Source organism: Petaurus breviceps, unplaced genomic scaffold (genome assembly GCF_028583685.1).
Source record: "Petaurus breviceps papuanus isolate PSGF00001 unplaced genomic scaffold, PetGlider_PUasm1.0 185, whole genome shotgun sequence".
In the NCBI taxonomy this organism is placed as follows: domain Eukaryota; kingdom Metazoa; phylum Chordata; class Mammalia; order Diprotodontia; family Petauridae; genus Petaurus; species Petaurus breviceps.
The window spans coordinates 30,337,872-30,360,838 of NW_027185797.1; the positions used below are offsets into that span (position 1 = coordinate 30,337,872).

A 22,967-nucleotide genomic window follows, 5' to 3' on the forward strand; every position below is an offset into this window, starting at 1 on the left:
AGCGCGTGCCTCGGCCCCCCGGGGTCCTCGGGCCCCGCCCCCGGCCCCGCGGGGCCCCGCCCCGGGCCCGTCGGGCTCCTCCCTCCCCAGCCCGCCAGGCCAGGCTGAGCGTGCAAAGAAGTTGTGGCCAAAGCCGGGGGCGCTGCCGGGGAGTTGGCCGCCCGCGCTGGCGCTGCTGGCCCCGCTGGCATCGCCGGCCCCGGGCGCGAGAGGGGCGCAGTGCGCGGCTCGGCCCGGCTGCGGGGCAGTGGTCACGGCCGCCCGGCCCGGCCCCACGGCCGGAGGAGCGTTGATGGCCGGAGGCGCGCGCCTCCTCCGCTGCCTCCCAGCCCGGCGCTCTTAACCTTGGCGGCGGCGGGCGCCCGAGGCTGCTGCGGACTGGCAGGTAAGCCACGGCCCGGGCTGGTGCCGGGATTGGGGTGGGGGCTGGGGGAGCCGGGGCCGGAATCGGGGCCCGCGCCGGGGCCAAGACCCGGGCGCACGCAGGCTCGGCCAGGGCTGTGCAGGGGAGCCCGGGGCGCTCGCCCTGGCTGGACTCCCCGGGGCTGCCGCTGGTGGGGGCCGGAGTAGCAGCGGCAGCCGAGTCTGGGGCGGCCCCCGAGCCTTGTCCCTGGGGCCACGGGAGCCGCCTGGCAGGCAGCTCGCCTCTGGGCGACGATGAACCGGGAGGAGGTGGGCAGAGGTGTAGGGCCGTACCAGGTTGGAGGGCCCCCCCATACCGGATGCCAAGGCACTGGCAGCCTCTCTATAGATCCCCCTCTGGGAGCGAGGTGCCCAGCTTTCGCTGCCTCCACGGAGGAATGGGGTGGGGATCGCAGCTCCGCGCCCTGGTGGAGAGGGGAGGGTCCGCCGTGCACCAACAGTCTCGGGAATTTAGGGTCCGAGCCTATGGGATTGACCGTATCTGCCGGATTGGCGGGCCTGGCATGTGCCCATAAGGTGCCCCACCCTGTCCCAGAGAAAAGGTGTGCCTCCTGCTGGGGATGACCCGTACTAGGTCCTGGCTGCACTACCCACCATTTCCCCAAACTCAGCCTTGGCTCAGACCTTCCGAGTGCAGGAAATAAGACCTTTCTGGGGCGTGGTTGGGATAGGTTCCCCTCTGGGGTTTCCCCTTACTTCCCTACCTATGCAGCCGGGAATTTGGAGAATCCTGAGCTCAGTGCATTGGATGCTTCCTCTTCCTCGTGGCCTAATTGGAGGCCCTCACCCCCCCCCCCCAACTCTACGTCCCTCTGTCTTCTCCATCCTCTTTCTGGGCTCCTTGAGAAGTACCTGGTCAGCCCTGGAGCTCACCCTGGACCCAACCTACTTCCTTAGGGTTTGAGAGACCAAACCCACGTTCTTATTCCCATCAAGGGCTGTGTGACCTCAGCTTGCCACATTTACCTTGTGGACTCTTTGCTGCCTCTTTGTTCTAATACTTTGCTGGAGCTCTTGAAGGAGGTTGAAATTGCTTGGTGAGTACTTAGGCTGGAAATGCCTGCGTGAGGCTTTATTCTCTGTCTTACCCCTTCTTCAGCTTGCCATCTCTGATTTTCCTCCTCTTCCTTTCCCATGAGCAGCCTCTGGCCTGAGGCAATATAACCAAACCCACCACATGATCCTACCCAATACCCTGACGTTAGAACCAAGGAGACCAGAGAAGTCATGGGGTGTCTGATCCCAGGGGCTGGTAACTTCCTCATACTGTGGGAGAGCAGTGGTGGAGGAGGCAGACCACATCTCTTCACCTGAGACTTGGCTTCCCTGCGGTTTCCCCAAGGCTTGGCTGCTTGGAGGACCTAATGAATGGGAGCCTGGATGTTCCTGAGCTCATAGATTTTACCATTTCCAGCAGGGACAGAGTTCATAACCCATTCATGCTTGCCCATCCTGGACAACCCTTGTCTGTGTCCTCCTGCAACTCTGAGTAATGGGTATTAACCCCTTGAAGCCCTTTATATATGTCTCAGGGATAGAGAGAGCTGGCCTCAATGGACAGAAAGCACCTCTGACCTCATGATACAGGGCAATCCTGCTGGGTCCACATGCACCTTTCTAAGACTCAGAGAAATCGCCACTCTAGCCTGGGATCCTACTATATATGTGAAAGTATTTTGTAAACAGTTGGCCCCTGTACCAGCCTAAGGTATGATTGTGTTACTAGATTTCAAGATAAAAATAAAAATGTAGGAATCAGGATCCCTGGGTGTGCTGATGTGGCAAGAACTCTGGGGTTAAAGTCTGAGGACGGGGGAGGTCCAGTTGGGTTCTGCCACCCGGTGACTGGAGTACTCTCTGCCTTGCTGGGCCACAGTTTTCTCACTTAAAAACCGAAGGGGCTGAACTAGAGCAATTAGTCACTAAGCAGTTACTGAGTTCTTATTCTTTGCCAGGCACTGCTGAGGATATATGGGAAGGCCAGAACATTCCTTTCCTTCATGGTGCTTACATACTAATGGGGGAGACAGTGTGCATACAAACCTCTGTATACATCCTAGAGGGGAGACAGAAACTCCCATTCACCCCTCAGTCCTTTGACTTTGTGTCTCCTCATTCTGCCTCTGACTAGCCTGGTGACCTTGGACAAGTCATTTCATTTGTCTTATTTGTCAGATGAAAGGTTGAATGAGATGATCTCTAAATCTCCACTATGGCCTTGAAATTGCAGCCTTTAATGAGGACCAAAGGAATGTTACACTGTTCCCTTTATAACTAATTCATTTGGTGATTCCCTTTGACTTTCCATTCAGCCCAGTGTGCCTAGGCTTGTGCTCTGGACCTTGTGCCATAGGAAACTCCTTTCCTGAATGTGTTATCAGTGCCTTGTTTGTAATTGTTATTATTCATTATTGTCCTAAAAAGTCCAGGGCCTTGATACATTAACTTCTCTATGGTCACATGACTCAGCATATGTCAGAAAGCAGGACTTGAACTCAGATCATCCTGACTCCCCAGGGCCAGCCTTTCTTGGTATCACTCAGATCCACTGATTTGGCATTAATTGTAGGGTCCATGTTAAAGACGTGTATTGACAAGAGTCCTTTGGTCTTCAAAACAGTAAAAGCTCAGCTCAGACTCCCCAGATAAAGAAGAAGACTCAGGGGCCTGAGCTCTGTGTCGACTTCTTATGATGTGTACAGGCCCATTTCCACTGGGTCAAGCCTTTGTGACTTTTCCTGAGTCCACATGTAGAGTATTTTAGTTTTCAGAAGAGAGAAAGTCAATCAAGAAGCCAGAATGTACTTTCTAGTTTCTCCGATATTACAGTTTATAAAATATAATTTTTCACTATTATAGCTTATGAAATATAGTAATATTTTGGTATTATTATTACACTAACAATAACAATACAGTCCTCGATTTCAACTAGTAGACTATGATGGACTTGGGGTCATGATCACAGTCAGAGTGCTTGCCCGCAAAAGCCCAGACATAACAACAATCCATAAAAATTAGTGGGGGGTTTTAAAGAGACATTGCCATACCACATATTTATGATCTCCAAACAGTCTGGAAGGAAAGGCTTTCACAAGATAGAGACTAAGGAGAAGCCATTAAAACCAATCGGGACCGTGAAGCGGTCCATGTCCTGCTGTCTGTCCTTCCTGCTCCTAGAATTGCTCAGGAGACGCTTTCAAGGCTTCTAAACTGGTCAAGCTGACATTCGCCAGTTCTCTGGTTCAGTTACAAAATGTGGTTGGGATAGCTATCTGAGTAGTGGGCCACAGCGTGTTAAAATAAAAGAATAATAGTAGGTTGAGTGACTTGTCCTCAGACTTATTTTGTCAAAAAAAAAAAGAGATGAGAATGAGGTAGCATTATCTGATGACAGCATGAGTCACATGAGTGTGAGCACACATACATGTCCAGTGCTTCAAGGTTTGCAAAGAATTTTACATATTTTATCTCATTTGATCGACATCAGCTTGTGAAGGAGGTGCCACAATTCTCCCCATTTTACAGAAGGGCAAACTGAGTTTCAGCTACTTAGGGTTGCACAAAACTGCTCTGAGGCAGGATTGGAACTCTGGTCTTTCTGACTCCAAGTCCACCTGGTCATGTGGCTGCCTCTCCAGCCTTGATTCAGCACCTGCAGAGCGTGCTGCATACATTGTCTTCTTTGTCCCCAACACTTTTATGTGGTAAATTCTACAGAGACTCTCCCCCTTTTACCACTGAAGAAACAGACTTGGAGAGCTTTACTGAACCCAGTTGATAATGATGATAATGATAAGTGTTATGGGTGAAATTTGAACCCAGGCTTTCCTAGCTCCCATTCTGGGGAGAGTCTTTGACCCTCTTAGTACCTACTGATTCCTCCTTAATTAAGATAATGTTTTTCGATGTTTTATAATGGTTGTACTATTTTTGCATCTCTAATGACTGGCATTAACCGATTATAATAGGCCCTGTTGCTGAGGACCTTATCAATCTTTGTTGAGACAGATAATGCTTCCTTGTAGCATGTATCTAGAAACACTTTTCTGAAATGTTAAAAAAGGCATAGATTCTCAATTTTCTTGTTACAAGTGTGATTATAGTTATTGATTTGGGGTTACATCTGACATGTGCCTGAATGACATTTTCATGAGTTTTTATAGTGAAAAAAATATTCCTACCCTGGTGTCTAAACTTGATCTTAGCCTCTCTGCCCTTAGCCAGGCTGGTACTCTAAGATAGGCCTTCAGCCAATAATTGAAGCCAGCTTAGTGGGACCTTCCAGAATTCCAACTCCTTTTCATAGTCAGTCAATCAGCAAGCATTTACCTGCCAGGCTCTGTTAGACTCTGGAGAGATGTGGACAGACCAGATCTTACCCTCAAGGATTTCATTCTTTAGTCAAGGTCATCTAGACTCAAACACAAGGTGTCAGGGAAGGACTTTGTTGGAGAACAGCACATTGCCCTTAGTAAGGAGAATGGGAAAGTCCAAATTTCCCTAGCTTACTACCTGAAGGAGAATCTCAAATCCTCTCCCTTCATGACTGCTAAACAGGGGACTGGTTTATCAGGATATATTTACAGCCAGATCTGTTATCTTCAGTAAACAAAGACAGGTGTGGTATGAATAATTAACATGTTTGGATGCCTTCTCTGTAAGCCTTCGACTAAACTAAGACACAGGTAGTGAAGATGACCTCTGAGGTCCCTTCCAGCCCCTAAGATTCCATGGTTTACTTAATTATAGAAATTTAATAGATCGATTTAGTTTTCCTCTCATGCCAACCTTATGTAGCCATTGGTGATTGGAAGGAGGTAGAGAAGTAAGGTCATAGGTATTTCAGAGTATACCTGAACTGATGCCAAATGGTAATTAGGGAAGAGGAACAGCGATACACTGGACTGGGTAAAATGTGACCTCTTGCTTCTTTGTAAGCACATTTTTTCTTGCAGTGTATGGGCCCTTTCCCTCCCCTTCCATCCCTAATCTTTAGAGGCAGAACCAAAGTTTCACAGCAAAGCAAGGGCCCTGTACCAGCATACAAGATGTATAATCAATAGTTGGTCGTTTAGTCAACACGTTGTTATCTGTACTGATGCAGAACAGCAATGTAGTTCAGAGCCGTCAATCACAGGGGCAGGCAACACTCCTGAGTGTGGCTGTACAACCAGAGTAAATGCAATACCTTAAAAATAAATACAAACTGCAACAGAGCATAAATAATGTTGAAACTTGGTTTTCTGAGTCCGTGTGCAGCCTCAGGGTTCCTCATGTATGGCTTTTGTTTGAGTTTTGTACTACCCTTGTAGAGAACTCCTCTCATGATATTTCTAAATCATTTCTGCTTCATTTGTAGTGTGTTACAGGACCGAACAGAAGTCTTGTTCTCCAAAGAGGTCATACTTAAAAATGGTCACCTATCCTGTCTCCTTCTTCCTAGTTACCATTTCCTTGTTTAGCCAGCAACCAAGCTGCCCTAGGTTGAGTTCGCCATCTAGTGGCTGGCAGCACTGTTAAAGTCAATGTCTTCCCTCCTACATTCTTCATCCTCATCCAGGAGGATGTGCTTTCATGCCCCATCCTTTCCCTCTAATTTTTCAAGCTTATGCCTGCTAGTTTTACTTCAATCAGTCTTTCCTCAACATGCCCTCTGTTCTCTTCCCTTTTTTGTTCAGTTATTACAGAAAGATCTGAAATGCTTCCAAGTACTCAGAAGTCTTCTTCAGAGTCTGCAGAAATGTTTCCATTTACTTTACCATCACCCTTCATCTAATGCCTCTAGTATTCTGTATTTGTATTTTGTCCTCTTACCTAGTATTTACAGAGCTTTGCAAAGCGTTTTACAATAAGTTAGTTCATTGGGTCTTCATGACAACCCCAAAGTGGGTGTTAGTATTTTCCCCATTTTAGAATTGGGAAAATTGAAGCTTCGAGGTGAGATGATTTGGCCAAGGTCGAACAGCTAGTATGGATCAGAGGTAGGATTTGAACTCATGTCTTCCTGACTCTAGATGCAACATTATTTCCACTGTCCCATCTCAATGCCTTCATCTATATTGAACTATAAATCCTAGGATGGTTGAGTCTGTGTGATCTAAATTTGGAATGCTTCCAAGTTCCCAAGCAGATGGATGCTTAAAAAGTCAATATTTATTTAACTCAATGAATGACACCTGTTTCTTCTTAAGTGTCAGTATTGACTTTATATGATTTTTAAAACTTAATTTCTTGATCTTCCCATTTTCTGTTTTAATGACTAGCTTGGCAGTGCTACCGTTTGCTTTGCCTGTCCCTAGCTAGCACTTTAGTCTCACTATTAGTTGAGTAGACCTATTTGGTCTCACTTAGAAACCTCATCATTGCATGTAACATTGGGAAATTTGGGGAAAATGGATTATGTGTTGCAAATGACTGTTAGCAAGGAACTTTTAGAATATGACTGGTGTATGACTGTGTGCTGGCCCGCTCCCCCCCTCTCAAATTTTTTTTTGCACCAAATAATATTTTATTTTTTTAAATTACATGTAAAGGTAATTTTCAACATTTGTTTTTGTAAGATTTTGAATTCCAAAATTTTCTCCCTTCCTCCCTTCCCTCCCCCCTCCTGAAGACAGCATGCAATCTGACATAGGACATACATGTACAATCATGTTAAACATATTTTCCATTAGTCATGTTGTGAAAGAAGAACTAGAACACAAGGAAGAAACCAGGAGAAAGAAAAAACAAAACAACCAAAAAAAAGTGGAAAACAGTGTGCTTCAATCTGCACTGCATTTCTGAGAACTGAGTCTTTTTAAAGTTGGTCATCAAATCATGTTGATCAAAGTTCTCCTGGTTCTGCTCACTTCACTCAGCATCAGCTCATGTAAGTCTTCCTAGGCTTTTCTGAAGTCTGCCTGCTTACCATTTCTTGTAGCACAGTAATATTCCATCACATTTATAGACCACAACTTGTTTAGCCACTCCCCAATGGATGGACATCCCCTCAATTTCCAGTTCTTTGCCACCATAGAAAGAGCAGCTATAGATAATTTTATACATGTGGGTCCTTTCCCCTTTTTTATGATTTCTTCCTTTCCAGAGTTTTTTGAGCAGCCTTAATTTCTTCATCTTTCCCTTTCATTCCTGGAGCACACCCAGAGGTGAGGGGAAGAAAGGGAGCCTAGCAGTGCTGTGGAGGCTGGGAGAACAAAGCTTTCTTGACCCATGGGACCCCAGATTTAGCTTCAGAAGCCTAGTCATACACAGTTAAGCCAAGAATGGAAACTTGCTCATTGTCTTCAAGTAGTTAAAAGGCTATCATGGGAAGAGAAATAAGATTTTCTGCTTGGCCCCAGAGGAGGCAGAATGGGGAGCAAGGGGAGCTGTCAGGGCTGGGGTGGGATAATGCAAAAATGTAGATGTAGCCATGATAAAGGAAATGGTTATTAGGCAGCTAGGTGGCACAGTGGATAGAATGCTGAGACTTGGAGTTGGGGAAACTTGAATTCAAATCCTGATACTTACTGGCAGTGTGACTTTGGACAAGTCACTTTACCTCTCCGCCTCAGTCACCTTCACTGTAAAATGAGAATGATAATCATATCCAAATTAAAGGATTGTTCTGAGGACCAAATGAGAGAGCATATTTAAAGCACTTTGCCAATTTTAAAGTGCTTTTATTTGTAACAATAAAATAAAAACAGAATGGTATTCTACAATAACCATAATAACAGACCTCCAAAAGTATCATTGGCCTTCTTCCATGAGTTCCCCCTTGCTTGGAGTTTCCAAGCAAATAGCGGATGTCTTCTTGTTGGGGATGTTGTAGGAATTCTGCATCTAAGCTGGGTGGGACTCCGTGGCCTCAGATTGTCATTCTGAGCATAGGATTGAGTCCTGAGCTTGGCTTGGGATCAGAGCTCTCCCACTGTGTGACCACGAGGAAATCACAACTTTTCTCTCAGTCTCATTTTTTCCTTGTTTCAAAAATGGGTATAAGAATAATCTGTATAAGTCATAGAGTTGGTTTGACAGAAGGTTTTGTAAACCTTAAGGCACATTATGTGTGTCAGTCCCCCAGTAAACACTTACCGTATTAAACACCTTCGGTGTCCCAGGCATTGTGCTAAGTGTTGGGCGTACAAGAAAAGGTAAAAGTAGCCCCTGCCTTCCAGGAGGTCCCAGTCTAATGAGGGAGACAACATACAATCCACAGAAATATACAAGATAAATTGGAAATAATCAACAGGAAGTGCTACCATTAAAGGGAATTGGGGAGGAAAGGGTGTGCATGTGTGTGGTTTTTTTCGAGGTGTCCTTTCAGGGAGTCAGGTTTTCTAAGTGAGTGTTTCAGAGTAGTGCACCATGTCAGTGGCCAAGCCTGACCTTGAACCCAAGACCTGTGGTTCCCGGCTGACTCTGTCAGTCCAACACCTGAAGGTAGTGCCTCCTCTGGGTGGTGGTAGCTCCTCCTGCCAAGCTAGTACCAAGGTTCTGCTGGCAGTGACTTCTAGACCTGCAAAGAACTGAAAATGTCAAGTTCTAAGAAGATAATGGGAAGGCACCTGGTGAGCCTGGGAAAGCACCTGGTGAGCCTAGGCAGGCACCAGCACATCCTTGGAGGGAAACATATCATCAAAGAAATGTCTGGGCTGGTCATGTGATGAGAGAAAGAAGAACAAAGGACCACATTTGTGTCCACATGATGTCATGAAGCATGGAGGAAGACCCTCCCTCCCCCAATAAGTTTGATAGACTCCTACCTCTCCCAAGGTTCACTGGGCCGAAGACAGCGACAAGAATGGAACAGGTTAGGCAGGTGTGGCTAGGCTTCGATCTCCTCTTTTGGAAGGGATATTCATGCTGATAAGCTCAGTTTCATGTAAGAAGCCATGCTAGCTGCAGTAGGAGATACAGAGACCAGAGGAAGACGCCCCAACCTCCAAGCACTTATGTTCCTTGGTGGGGTAGGGGAGGAGAGATACGGCATGTCTATAGATAAGAAAAGACAAAGTAATTTCTAGAGGGGGGAACCCTACCATTGGGGGCGGGCTGAAGAAAAGGCTTTGGAGCCGAGGGCACCTGAGCTGTGTTTTGGAGGAAGGTAGGGTGGAGGTGAGAAGGGCAAAGGGAAGATTAAATAGTAGATTTGAGAGAACAGCTAGCAGGTAGTTTGACAGGCAAAGAGAATTAGTGAAGAGGAATCCTAAGAAATGTGGAGATTCAAAAAACCTAGCCTCCTGACCTTGGGCAAGTTACTTAAACCCAACTCCAAAAAAAAAAAAAAAGAGAAGAAATGAAGGGATTGTTTAGGGTTAAACAAAACCTATTTTTATTTTAAAAAGCCTTAACCCGAGGGCTGGTCTTGGCTGCTTCTTCCTCTATGGAAATAAAGCATTCTTTGATAAAAGTGAGTGGAAGGGAAAGGTATTGGAAGGGGAAATGCAATGTAATTGTTTAGAGAATTGTTCTGTTTTGGAGACCTCATCTATTACCTGGAGGGAAATCGGAAAAGCTTGGCCACTTCACTGAAGTCAGTCAGTGGCACCAGTGAAATTGGTTTACTTTGGATGGGGTTTGGAACCTTTGCCTCTGTGTGTGTGTTTGTATGTGTATTTGTGTGTGTGAGTGAGTGAGTGTGTGTTTGTGTGCGTGTGAGTGTGTGTTTGTGTGTGAGTGTGTTTGTGTGTGTGTGTGAGTGAGTGTGTGTGTGTCAGGATGCTATACTTGCCTCTTCAGGCCCTCTTGAAAGTTGGCAGGAAAGAAATCTTAAATAATAACTGCATGCAAATTTAGAGTCCAGGATCAAATTACTGCCTTGTCAAATTTCCCAAGGCCAGGATGGCTTTATTGTCTAGGAGTGTCAGCCTGGGAAGTTTGTCCTTTGCTGTTGGAAAATATAAATGGATGGTGGTCATGGAACCCAAGTCCAGGTAGGGGAGAAAGGACTGGGCGCTGGAAGGGTGACCTGAGAAGCTCCTTTGTTTCTGAAAAGGCTCAGAAACTCACCCCTGTAATTACTTTGAGGAGCAATTTTAATATGAGACAGAAGAGAATAAAAGTGTAATCGTCATCCTATCGACATGGACTGCAGGAAGGGGCTTTGGCTGTGAATGCAGGGCTAGGTCTAGTTTCTTCCTCCGTACAGACAATGAGGCTTAGAGGGAGAGGCCATGAGAAAGGCAGTGTGGTATAAGGGAGAGTGAACTCAGACTTTCTGAATGCAGACCTTTCCCCAGCATTGTCTGGTTTGATCCTTACAACAAGACAGGGTCACTGGTGCTGGCTTCCCCATTCTGAAGACTAAGGAAAGTCAAGTCCGGAAGCATTAATTCAGAAGAGAGTTAGGAGTGAAGCCAGTAGGGAAATGAAGGAGAGAACTTAGCCAGCTTGAGCATTTCCTTAAAATGGAGGAAGTGGCCGGTCAGGAGAAGGAAGCACGGGTGGAGGCATCTTCTGGGGTGAGAAGGCCGCTGGAAAATGGAAGAGAAGGAAGTCAGGAACCAACGGAGCCTGGGGGAGAATGAGAGAAGGAAGGAGGCCGACATGAGAAGGCCAACAGGAGTCACGGGAGAGTTTTCTGGCGTTCTTTCCTCTGCCTCCCCCGCTGCTCATCTCCCTCCTCCACCTCTGCCCCGTTCCCCACGCTAGAAGGGGCAGTAGCCAGGGAATGAGACTAAGCTTGAGAAGGGATGTGAGGACACAGGGTCATGACCTGGGCTTGTCAGGTCCTAGATTTAGAGCAAGCAGGAACCTTGCAGGTCATTTCATCCATTTTACAGAGGAGGGAACAGGGTCACCCATGGGACCATAGGATTATAGCTCTTGAGTTTAAAAGGTCTTCTGGGTCAGCCCCCATCACTTACAAAGCAGGAGGCCAAGACCCAGAAAGGGAAAGTCATTGGGCCAAGATCTCCTGGGTCATGGAGGTGGCGGAGAAAAGAGGGCTGGCTGGGCTGGAGATCAGGAAGGCCTCAGTCCAATCCGCCTGATTTGGGAAGGCTTGGAAATCTTTAACTGCTCTGAGTTGCAGGAGACCAAGCACGCCAAAGTTAACAATCTCACCATGTTTTTAAAGCAATTAAAAAAAATTCTCCATTGGTATGTTAATATGTTTGACAGTTGATACCCATTTGCATTTTTGCCTGAGTTCAAATCAACCTAGATGTACAAGAAAGTAAAAGTTAACAATAATTATTATAAAGCAAATCTGTTTTCTTCACCCTATTTAAAAAGATGTCATAGAAATCAAAGGAAAAAAAAACGCACTAGCAAATGACCTGAACTATTTTGAATCAGAAGCAAGCTACCTATGGTTTCTTTCTCTCTAATCTTAATTAGACTTGAAGCAAATGCCACTGTGGAAGCAAAGCACTTAATGAGGGAGTTGTGATTTTGATGGAGATCCTGGAGGGAGCTGGGTTTTCAGACTGTCAGAGGTAGAAAGGTGAACTCTGGAGGGGAAGCCGCCATGTGCCAGTTATTCAGCCTTGACGTTCCCTGTTGTTAATTAGTAGAGGATCCGTCCTCTGACTCCTTGATACAAAAATGGCAGAGGGAGAAACAATGAAGATGCCTTCTTCCCCAACCTTCCCAGTCTTGGGAATACTGTTGTAGAGCTTAGATTGTTGGAGCTGAAGAACACCTGAGGCCATCTAGCCCACACCCCCAGACTGCTAAGCGGAGATTCAGACCCACATTTCCTGATTCCTCGGCAGCTGGAGAGGCCCACCTGGTTCCAAGAGGGGGCCTCGGGGTCAGGAAGACAAGGGTTCTAGGATTAAAGATTTAGATCTTAGAAGGCCCCAGACGCTTCCTGGGCCAAAACCTTCATTTTTGCAGATGAGGACAGGATGTGAACCTGGATCTTCTACACCGGGCTGTGTCATGGGCTTGGATCCGGGATCCCTGGTGCTGTGTGACTTCAGGCAGGTCCTGACTCCAGCCGCCTCCTCAGAAGAATGAGGGTAACCGAAGCTCCTCCCCAGGGTGGGGCACTCTGTAAAGTCTGTTGACTATTTTTTGTTTGACCCGAGGCTAGTCCAGGAGTTGTAACTCTTCTGTGTGTGTGTGTGTATGTGTGTGTGTGTGGTAGACGGTCTGATGGACAGTCTGAAGCCTGGCAGCTGGGTGGCTCGGTGAATGGAGCACGAGGTTTTGAATCAGGAAGACTTAAGCTCAAATCCAGCCTCAGACACTTCCTAGCTGTGCCTCCTGTTTGCCTCAGTTTCCCCATGTGTAAAATGAGCTGGAGAAGGAAATGGCAAACCACTGCAGGATCTTTGCCAAGAAAACCCCAAATGGGGTCACCGAGAACCAGACACGACTGAACGGCAACAAGAAGTCTTTCTCAGAGTAATGTTTTAAATGTTTAAAATAAAATACATCGAGTCACAAAGAAAATCGAAGGCTAATAAAATATTGATTTTTCCCCCACTATCATGTTCATAAACTTCCTGAAATCTATCCATGGGCCCTCTGGAAGAGTGAATTTCGGAGAACTGGGGGCTCCTGCCCCACTGTGTCTGTTTTCTCAAACTATACAATGGGGCTGAGAAGACGAGTGAGTGTCTCTTAAGAGTCAGACAAGGCTCGTATGGGTGAGAAACCTTGGGGAAAGTGTCCCAGGCAGCTTGGCAGCCCAGCTTCACTGTTATTCCAGGGGCTCTTTTCTCTAGCACAGTTGTTGGGCCTGGTTTCCAGGTCACACCAGCTGGGCAGTAGGGGAGAAAGCATAGCCAGGCACAACTTGGCCCCTCACCCTGGGCCTTAGATGGAAGGACAGGTTTGTTTGTGCTCCTGAAGCTAGTGGAGAATTGGGTTTGATGCTCAATCGATGCACCCGGTGAGTGGGGGATAGGAGGCGACTTGGGCCTCCCAGGCCCTGTAAAGATACATTGTCATTGAGAGGACCAGGGGGACAACTCCCTGAATGGCTCTTTGAAATCCCCCTTTTAATAAAAATAAGAGTGGATAGGGAGCTAACTTCCGAGTTGGGAAAACTTGAAATTGATGCTAGTTGTAGGCAAGGCACATAGTAGGTGCTTAATAAATGCTTCACTCTTGACTCTGATCAAGTCATTTGATTTCTCAGTGCTTGGAACAGCCTTCCAAGACCATTGGTCACAGAGGAGGTGCCGTCCTGAATCTTCAGAGGAAGTTCTGGCCACAGGAGTTCCTTTCGCTGATAAAATCCCTGGTCTAGAACCTTCCTTTCCCTCAACTGGCTACCAGTAGCTGCCATTTGTGGGACTTACAAAGCCCTTTGTGTTCATGATCTCATTGGATTTGGCATCAGGAGGACCTGAGTTTGAATCTTGCCTCAGATGTCCCTAATCAGCTAACAGTCCCCTGACATTTATTAAACCCCAACTATGTTCTGAGTACCTTGCTAAGTGTTAGGGATACAAAAAAAGGCAACCCCTCCCCCACAATTCAGCTACTGTCTATATGACCCTGGACAAGTCATTTACTCTTTCTCAGCCTCAGTTTTCTCATCTGTAAAATGGGGATAATAGGGGGTGGCTAGGTGTTGCAGTGAGTAAAGCGCTTGGTCCCAGAGTCAAGAGGACCTGGGATCGCATCCGGCCTCAGACACTTAACACACACACACAAAAACAACCTAGCTGTGTAATCTTGGGCAAGTCATTTAACACCAATTGCCCTCCAAAAGGCCCCCACAAAAAATGGGGTTAATAGCAGCACTGAGGTAGTGACTTGCCCAGAGTCACATGAATACTGAGTCTAAGGTGGAATTTGAATCCAAGACTCTTTGCCTTCAAGTCCAAGGTGCTGGACCATACTGTCTTTCATCATTAACATTTTTAACTGACTCTGGGTCAGCCTTCTCTGGACATTCTCCAGTGAGGAAGTAACCTGTAGCAACTGTCCTCATGCCTGGAGGTCATGGGACCTGAGCCAGGAAAGGAGGACATTCTAACAAGAACCAAAGAGGAGAGGAGAGTCTGTCTCCGAATGTAGGAATGTGCATTGGGAGGCATGAGGGTGTCCTAGAGAGAGCACGGATTTGGGAAGACCTGGGTTAGCATCGGCCTTGGACCCCTGGACAAGGGTCACCCCACTGCCCTGGGCTTCAGTGTCTTTGTAAAGTGAAGGGGTTGGACACAGTGGCCCCTAAGGACTCGACGTTCTCTCCACGTTCCAGGGACAAATATCAACAATTCAGAGAACTTCCTTTACTGTTAGCTCCGAAGATAGATGTCAGCGGGTGGTTTTCTGCATTGCTATCCAGAGCCACGGGAGTGTTTCAGTGATTTGGAGGAGGCTTAGTTATCGGCCATCTTCTTTTTTTTCCTTTGCCTCAAAGAATTTACACATTTACCCGAGCTGCGGGGGAGGTGTAGGGGGTTGGTGTGTGTGTGTGTGTGTATTCGAAGAACTGCTAATTATTTGGAAACACGTGTTTGCCCTTCCTTGATTTCCCCTCCATCCAGACACCTGCATTTCTCATTAATTATCCCTCACTCCAGCTTCCATTTGTTTCTCATCCAGCCTTTCATAATAATCTTGGCTGGAATGAGAGTCTTAGCATCTGTGTGTATTGGGGGCCAGGGTTTTCTTTTTTGTTGCTTGGCAGAAAGCTCATTAAAAACAATCATCAGTATTTGGTGCCATTAAAGAAGCGTCGTCATCCTATGTGTATGTAACACACACACACACACACACACACTATATGACGTTCATTAACCCTAATCAGGGAACTTCTCACTTTATGTAAAAATGTCCTAACAGTCAGAGCTACGAAAAAGTGAAAAAAAAAAGAAACAAAGAAGAAACACTTGTCCTGTCTCTAATCTGTGTCTCATCACCGCCTCATTTCTTCTTCAGATCTCACTTTTGGACCTTTTCGCTGACCCAGGAATCGGCTCTCAGCTCTGTGGCTTCCTTGGTGTTTCAGAGCAGGCTCCCTGCCCTGCCCTCCCACACATTTCTTCCAATCATGACTCCGAGGTAGCCTGGGAAAGTGGTTAATGATTTCCATGGGATTTTAGAGAAAGGAAGCTATTCCCTGATGGTGGGGAGTCCTTTTGTTTGTGAGAAGGGTAAACTGTCAAATGGGGATGGAGAGGGTGGGGAAGAGCACTGGGCATCAAGTCTGGGCTCTGATCAATATGTATCCAAGGCTTGGTGGTCTGGTGGTTGGTGCCTCTGTGGACTGGGCCTATCCTAGCCAGGCTAGCCTTTACTCCCCAGTGGTTTTCTGACTCATGCCCCGAGGACTTGACCCTTTCATCTCTAGAATCCCACCCTAGACTGCCTCCTTCTCCCCTTTGTCAAATCCCTCCATTTAAGGCTGACCCCAGCTGTCCCTCCCCTCTCCATTTCTGGAACCACAATCAAATCAAAACTTTCATTACTTTGGGAAAAAAAATAACATTAAAAAAAAACCCTTTCATTACTTCTGTTAAGGAAGTGTTAGTGTACTTCCCCATGGGTCTACTTGTCATCTCTGTACCTTTGCAAACTAAAATACCCCCCCTCCCAACACTTCCCTCTGGTAAGATGAGTTAGTTTGTATAAAAAACTTTGCAAATTTTAAAGGACTATGTATATTTTGGCTGCTTCATCATCATCATTAATACCAACACCAACAATAATAGCTAATATTTATAAAGTAGTTACTGCATTCTAGGCCCTGTGCTGAGTGCTTTAAAATAAAGTTCAAAGTTGGTCCTGGACTTCGGATGTTGAAACATAGATCTCCTTGTTAGGGAGGTGGTGGTTCACTGGCATGGAACGGGACATACTCAGTTGTAGTGGTATCGTTAGTTTAGTTTAACTGTTTTATTGTCTGTAATGAGGATGGGTATTGTGGGTGATGATTATTGGGATATAAATGTGGTGTTAAAATTAAAATCCATAAACAAAACCACACTTAATTAGAGTATGGGACACCACAATACACAGTCCAGAGCCCCTCATATAAAAGGAAGTGAGTTATCCAAAGACTTTCTCAGAGCTTTTAAAATTGAAGAATTTATTAGAGTTTATTAATTTAACTGGACCTAAATTTAGAACAGTGCTGAGATTAAGGAACAAAGCTATCTTCTGTTATAGATATCATCTCATTTAAAGTACTTGTATGATACCTGGCCCTGGAGTTTATTAGTATGACTTCAGAAAGGATCTTTGATTGTATCTGGTGGCCGGAGGAGCTCTGGGTGTGGGAACCTGGGATAACCAGCCAGCTGGGATTTAGGAAGTAAAGGGTGGGGACGGGGCTAAGGTGCAGAGAGATTAGGGCTGGCCCAGAATTACATGCTTAGCAAGTGTCAGAGGGAGAACCTGAACCCCAGGTTCTCTTTCTGTGGGCAATCCTAACCTCTAATTCACCGCGACCAGTCACCTCTTAGAACTCAGCACAATTAGATAAATCCTGGCATTTGTTAAGGGAAAAAAAAAGATGTCCTGTAGAATCCAGGATTCCTAGGAATTTTTGCTGGGAATGCTTGAGGGAGCATGTGAGGTCAGTCTAATGCTCTGCTTAGCTGCCAAAGCAGGATTCCTAAAACCCAGATGTGAGTGGTATTCACCAACACCAGCACACTGGAAAATCCCATAAGATAGAACTACCCGCCTCCCCCCCCCCCCCCCCCCCCCAGCCTGGCTCCCCCCTGGCCTTACAGGCCTCTGCCATATTACTCCCCTTCCTGCATTCCTCCAGCCTGGCCTGCCCCCAGGTCCCTCTGCTGACTGTTCCATCCTGGTCTCTGCCCCTTGGTATATGCAGGGCTCACCTCTTGTGGCCCAGCTCCTTCTACAGACGGCTTTTCTCAGTTTCCCAGGGGGCCAGTTCTCTCCCTCCTGAAATTACTTTGCCTTTGCTTAATTGTGTATGTGATATATCACCCCACCCCCACCCCCCACTCAAAGCTCTTCATCTTGCCCAGGCTGGAAATACCATGGCCACCCTCGGACTGATCCCAGATGTTTCCTTCATTATTTCCTATTCATCCTGTTTATGAGCAGCTGTGTATTTATTTGTTTTCATGTTGTCTCCCCCATTAGAGTGTAAGCTCCTTGAGGGCAGGGTCTGTCTTTGCCTTTTTTGTGTGTGTCCCCAGAACTTAGTACAGTACTTGGCATATGGTAGGTTGCTGATTGATTGGTTAGCCCCTCCTGGAGTCTGACTCTTAGTGACCCCATTTGGGGTTTTCTTGGCAGAGATATTGGAGCGGTTTGCCATTTCCTTCTCCAGTTCATTTTACAGATGAGGAAACTGAGGCAAGACAGGTTAAGTGACTTGCCCAGGATCACACAGCTAGTAAATGTCTGAGGTCACATTTGAACTCGGGTCTTCCTGACTGCAGGCCTGGTATTCCAGCTAGTTGCCCACATATATCTAGGTATGTTTGTTATCGAGGCTTTGTTTTTCTATGTGGAAGGGGAAGGTGGGAGAGAAAGCAGATTTTTCTGTGAAAGAAATAGACTTTAAATAAAAAAAAAAGACTTCTGTGTTTATCATAGTTAACCAGGATTTGTTAAACACCTACTACATGCCGGGCATTGAGCTAAACACCAATGATATGAAGAAATGTGGGGAAATACCTGCACCTGTATCTGAGCCGTGATTCTGGCTGAGTCTTCTCTCTTATTTTCAGGAATCTCTGAGGGAGAAGCTGCTCTCTGCTGCCCCACCAGAAGGCTCTACCTGAGGCCTCAGCTGCTGGGGACCTTCTGGGCTGGGATTCCAAGCTGGGATGGCTTCGAGCCTTCAAGATAAGGTAGGACTTTGGTCACAGGTTGGCACTAGGGAGGCCACCTATTAGTCATTTACAGTTGTTCCCTCAAGGTCTAAAGCAAAGGTGTGGTGATGAAAATAGCCTTAACTGGGCTGTGTGAGATGGTGCAGCAAACCCTTCCCCGGCCATCGTCAGCTGGTAGTTACACATCTGATAAATCATAAGCTCTCTGAAGGCAGGTCTTTGCAAGAATAATTCGTTGATCCGATTTATTAAATTCCTGCTCTGTACCAGTCACCATGTGAGGGGCCTGAGGTAGAGACAAAAATGAAACAGCCCCTGCCCTCATGTAGCTTACATCCTGTTGGGGAACCAAAAGTATCAGAAAATACAAACTATCTACCAAGAAAATTCAAAGTACTTTGGGAGGTCTGGAATAACAGTGATCTCAGCAGCTGGTGTTTATAAAAGTTTAAGGCCTGCCAAGCACTTTATCTGGTTTGAAACTCACAGTAGCTTTGGGAAGTAGGTAGTGAAGTGTCGTCTCAATTTTACAGATGGGGAAATTGAGACTGAGAAGTGAGTAGGCACTAAATATTTGTTGCAGTGAAGCAAAGTGGATCGTATTGAATGCCTAAGCAGGGTGTGAAGGAAGAGGATTGGGGAGACACTTTGTTGCCTTCAAAGGGCTTCTGAGGCAGCTGTAGTGTAATAGAACTCGGGGCAGATGGAAGACAAGGATTGTTTTGGTTTTGCCCCAATTGTGGGATTGTGTTGGACTGGAAGGAGCACTGGGTTTTGTTTCAGAATGAATGAATGAGTGAATGAAACATTTAATGAACACTGATTGTGTGCTCAGCACTGGGGAGTCAAATGGCACAGGAAGTCTGACGGCCCCTGTTCTCTAGGAGCTCGGGTGGGGGAGACAGAACATGTGGAAGGTTTCATCTGAAAGCCTAGCTCTACCTTGGGCAATTTACTTCACTTTTTCCAGGCCTCAGTTTCCCTACCTGTAAAAAAGGGAATCAGCTCTGCTAAGAAGCTGATACAGAAAATGTACTAGTAGATGCTTAAATGCTTGACAGCTCGGCGGCTCCGTGGGTAGAGCGCCAGGCCTGGAATCAATGACCTTAGTTCAAATTTGGCTTCAGACACTTAGCTCTGTGACCTTGGGCAAGTCACTTAAACCTTTTGCCTCAGTTTCCTCCTCTGTAAAATGAGCTAGAGAAGGAAATGGCAAACCACTTCAGTATCTCTGCCAAGAAAACCCCAGAAGGGGTCATGAAAAGTGGGACACGACTGAACCACCAAGGCTTGCTTGATTGAACTGGTTTGGAAAGTACTTAGATGTACCCTGGGTGAATCATTATTATGCTAATTTTTCCCTGTGGGAGAGACTAGAGGTAACATGAAACCATTGGAAACATTTCAGAGAAAACACGTCCAAATATGAGAGTGTGCAGGAAAAACACTCACCTTGGTCCTCCCAAGGTGGATTGTCCGGCTTTATTAATCAGGAGGCCTGAGGCAGAGTAATCACTTTTTTATTGTGTTGACCAAAGTCTAGTTAACTTGGCTTCAAGCTTCTGAGAGGGAAAAACCACTGTGAATAAAGAATGAAGTCAGGGCTTGGCTCTCAAGCTGAAGGGGAGGCCCACATGGTGGTGAGGTCTCCCAACTGGAGGGAGTGGCGCCTCAGTCCTTTGCCCCAGTGCTGGTGGTGGGAGGCAGTTGGGTGTTCTCTTAGCTGATGAAAGCCCATGACTCAAGTGCCTGAGTGAGTCTGGCAGGAACCTGGCTTATTTATTTGCTTTCCTGAGGCTGGTGGTTTGGTTCCTCTCCGGTGGATGGCCTTGGAGAGGAAGAAGTGGGTTTGGAGTCTTAGCTCAAGCTCACCGCAGTTATGATGGTCCTGAGACAGAGGCTACCTTTAACTTCAGGAAGAGAAAGTGGACATACCTGGGGGTTCCTGGACTCATGACAGGTGGGCAGGACTAGCTCCTTTTAGCCCATGTCTGCATTGTAGCTTTAAGGTTTTAAGATCATTTTTTGTTTTGTTTTGTTTTGGGTGTATGTGGTGTCTGTTGGCATAGGGATCATAAAACAGGAACTGGACCAGACCTTAGAAGGCATCTACTCCACCAGGCTTATTTTATAGATGAGGAGACTGAGGCCCATAGAAAGGAGCGAACTTGCCCAAAGTCAGGTGGGGTCGGAGGGGAGCTGAGTTTTAAACTTGACTTCAAATTCAGAGCCTCATTCACTTAGTAACTTTAAGGCTTAGCTAGTTTTCACATCCTTTAAAAAATTTGGAACTTAATAAACACTAAATAAAATGAGCATGTCCATATATATTGAAGAAAGGAGAAGATTACACATAAAATTGCAAGTCTCCATCATGTAGAGTTTGCAATTACTTTGAAGGATATAAGTTTAATGTGTGGCTTTTGACACTTTCCTGCTTGTTTGTGAATCCTTCAGGCTTTCTTCTGGTTATTTTTTTCTTTTCTTTTTGGGGAGGGGAGAAATCCTATCCCTAACCCACAACATTGGAAAAAGAAAAAAAAAAACTCTTGTAACAAAAAAAAAAAGCAGTCAAGCAAAATAAAATCCCACGTTGGCCATGTCCAAAGATGCCTGCCTCCTTCTTGAGCCCCATCACCTCTCTGTCAGGAGGCAGGTGGCATCTTTTTTCATTTGTCCCTTAGAACTGTGGATAGTGATTGCACTGACCCAGAGATTTTAAGTTTTTCACAGTTTTCATTTTTACAACATTGTCACCTGATGTGTTTTCTCCTGGTTCTGCTCACTTCACTCTGTGTCCATTCATAAAATCTTCCCAGATTTCTTTGAAACTGCTTCTTTCCTCATTTCTCACCATGCACTAATTCCCTTATTCTCTTAGGCATCATTTGTCCAGTCATTCCCCAGTTGAGTGCCATCACCCCAGGTTCCCTTCCTGAAGACTGACATTTCTTTCTGTTCAGTTTCCTTCAGTAGACCTCAGGATCATTTGCAGACTATACTGTGACATTATATAGAACGTGCTTCCCAAACCATAACATGCTAGGGAGGTGCAAGTATTATTACCTCTGTTGAGGGCAAACAATGGGAAAAGTCACTTCTCTGGTTTTACTCTGTGATCTCAGCTGTCAGCAACCCCGACACAATGATTTTTTTTTCCCCTGAAGCTTTTATTGTTGAGAACTTTTTAATAAAACTTCACTCAGCATTGCTATATGAGGTTTATTATTAAAAGTCAACAAAAGGGATAAGAGTTTTCCTTGAAGTTAATGAAAATAGCATGTGGTTCTGAAAATATTTGATACCTTCAACATTCAATTTTGAATAGCAAAGAATATTGGCTTTCTCTATACTTGGCTTTATGTGTTCTCAAATTGCCAAGTAAAACACAGTCTTTAAAAAAAATTATTTATGTCTTTAAATATTTCCAAGTTGCATGTAAAAACAAAAACATTGCTTATTTAAAATTTTGCATTCCAAATTCTCTCCCTCCCACCACCGCTCTCCTACCTTTTGAGAAGGCAAGCACTATAGGGATTGTACATATGAAATCATGCAAAATGTATTTCCCTATCAGCCATGTTGCAGAAGAAGACACACACAAAATGAGAAGAACACAGTCAAAAAAATGTGCTCTGATCTGCACGCAGAGTCCATCAGCTCTCTGGAGGTGGAGGACATCCTTTGGAATGATCTTAGATCAGTGCATTGATCAGAGTAGCCAAGTCTTTCACAGACCATCATCCTTACTGCCATTGCTATAAAACACAATTGTTAGAAAACAAATAAGCCTCTCATTCCTCTCAGGCCACTTTTCCATCTGCGACTGAGACGTTTGGGAGAGCCCTCTTCGGCTGTGCAGAGGTGCCCGAGTGTAATCCCTGGTTCTGTCCATGTATGGACCACATTGCTTCTTTTTATATGGACTCTTCTGAATGTACATGAGGCGGCATGGTGGAGGGGTTAGTTAGGGATTCTGAGGGCCTGGGTTTAAATCCTGCCTCTTCTACTTGTTACCTTGGACAAGTCACTTGACTTCTGTGACACTCAGTTTCAATTTATTTCAACAGACTTAAAAAAAATTGCTTTCTGTGTGCCAGGCACTGTACCTTCAGGCTGAAGACTCAAAAACAAAAAAGAAGATAAATTCAGCCTTCAAGGGCTTATGTGAACCAGGGGAACATGACATGTAAAAACAGATTTGTTCATTTGTCATTCATTCTGAAAGATCTGATTCGGTCCAATCCAGCAAGCAGGTAGGGCAGTGCTGGGCACTGGAGTACAAAGACAAACAGATATTTCCTGCCTTCAGGGAGCATCCATTTTATAGTATAGCTTGGACATGGTAGGGGTGACAGTGATGAATTGGAGTGGTTTGATATTTGTCAATCCCATCTCTTTGGAGCTGGACTCAAGCCAGATCTCTGGATGAACACAGATTCACAGAGAAGAAACGAACTCGTATTTTTCTCCCTCCTACAGTTTTAGTTGTGATTTAGTCATGATGGGGCTGCATTTGCTTTAACAGACTTGATTCTCGTTCAGAGCCTACCTTTGACCTTACCATGTGCTTGTTCTTGGGGAAACAGCAGGAAAAGTAATGCCGCGTCTTTCTGGGGGAAGACAGGATTTCTGTGCAGACCCAGGGCTGCAAAACCCAACGGATGGCTCAGGCTTTGTGTCTGCCGGTGGATGGATCCAGCAGGTCAGTGAGTGGCTTGAGCATGGGAGTGTGTCAGAATTGCAGATTTCTAATCCTTCTTCCATTCAGACAGGCCTTTCTTTTCCTTTCCTTTCCTTTCCTTTCCTTTCCTTTCCTTTCCTTTCCTT

General features: G+C 45.8%; 1 protein-coding gene and 1 long non-coding RNA gene across 8 annotated transcripts in view; one reads left to right on the top strand and one right to left on the bottom strand.

Annotated features, from left to right (window-relative positions):
- The first annotated feature begins 203 nt into the window (after positions 1-203).
- OSBPL3 (oxysterol binding protein like 3) overlaps positions 204-22,967 on the top strand; it is a 146,336-nt gene continuing 123,572 nt past the window's right edge. Inside the window, exons 1-3 of one of the 7 annotated variants that reach the window (XM_069088697.1) lie at positions 204-385; positions 15,259-15,381; positions 18,033-18,155. In XM_069088697.1, coding sequence (XP_068944798.1) covers positions 18,132-18,155 — 24 coding nt within the window. In that variant the 5' untranslated portion in view covers positions 204-385; positions 15,259-15,381; positions 18,033-18,131. The remainder of the gene's footprint in view (positions 386-15,258; positions 15,382-18,032; positions 18,156-22,967) is intronic. The other 6 variants (XM_069088693.1, XM_069088698.1, XM_069088699.1 and 3 more) reach the window with 6 other exon arrangements.
- On the bottom strand, positions 5,589-9,688 carry LOC138161779 (uncharacterized). Its single transcript, XR_011168464.1, has 3 exons — positions 8,797-9,688; positions 8,503-8,596; positions 5,589-8,387 (listed from the first exon to the last, which is right to left on the bottom strand). It is a non-coding gene; the product is annotated as an uncharacterized lncRNA (long non-coding RNA).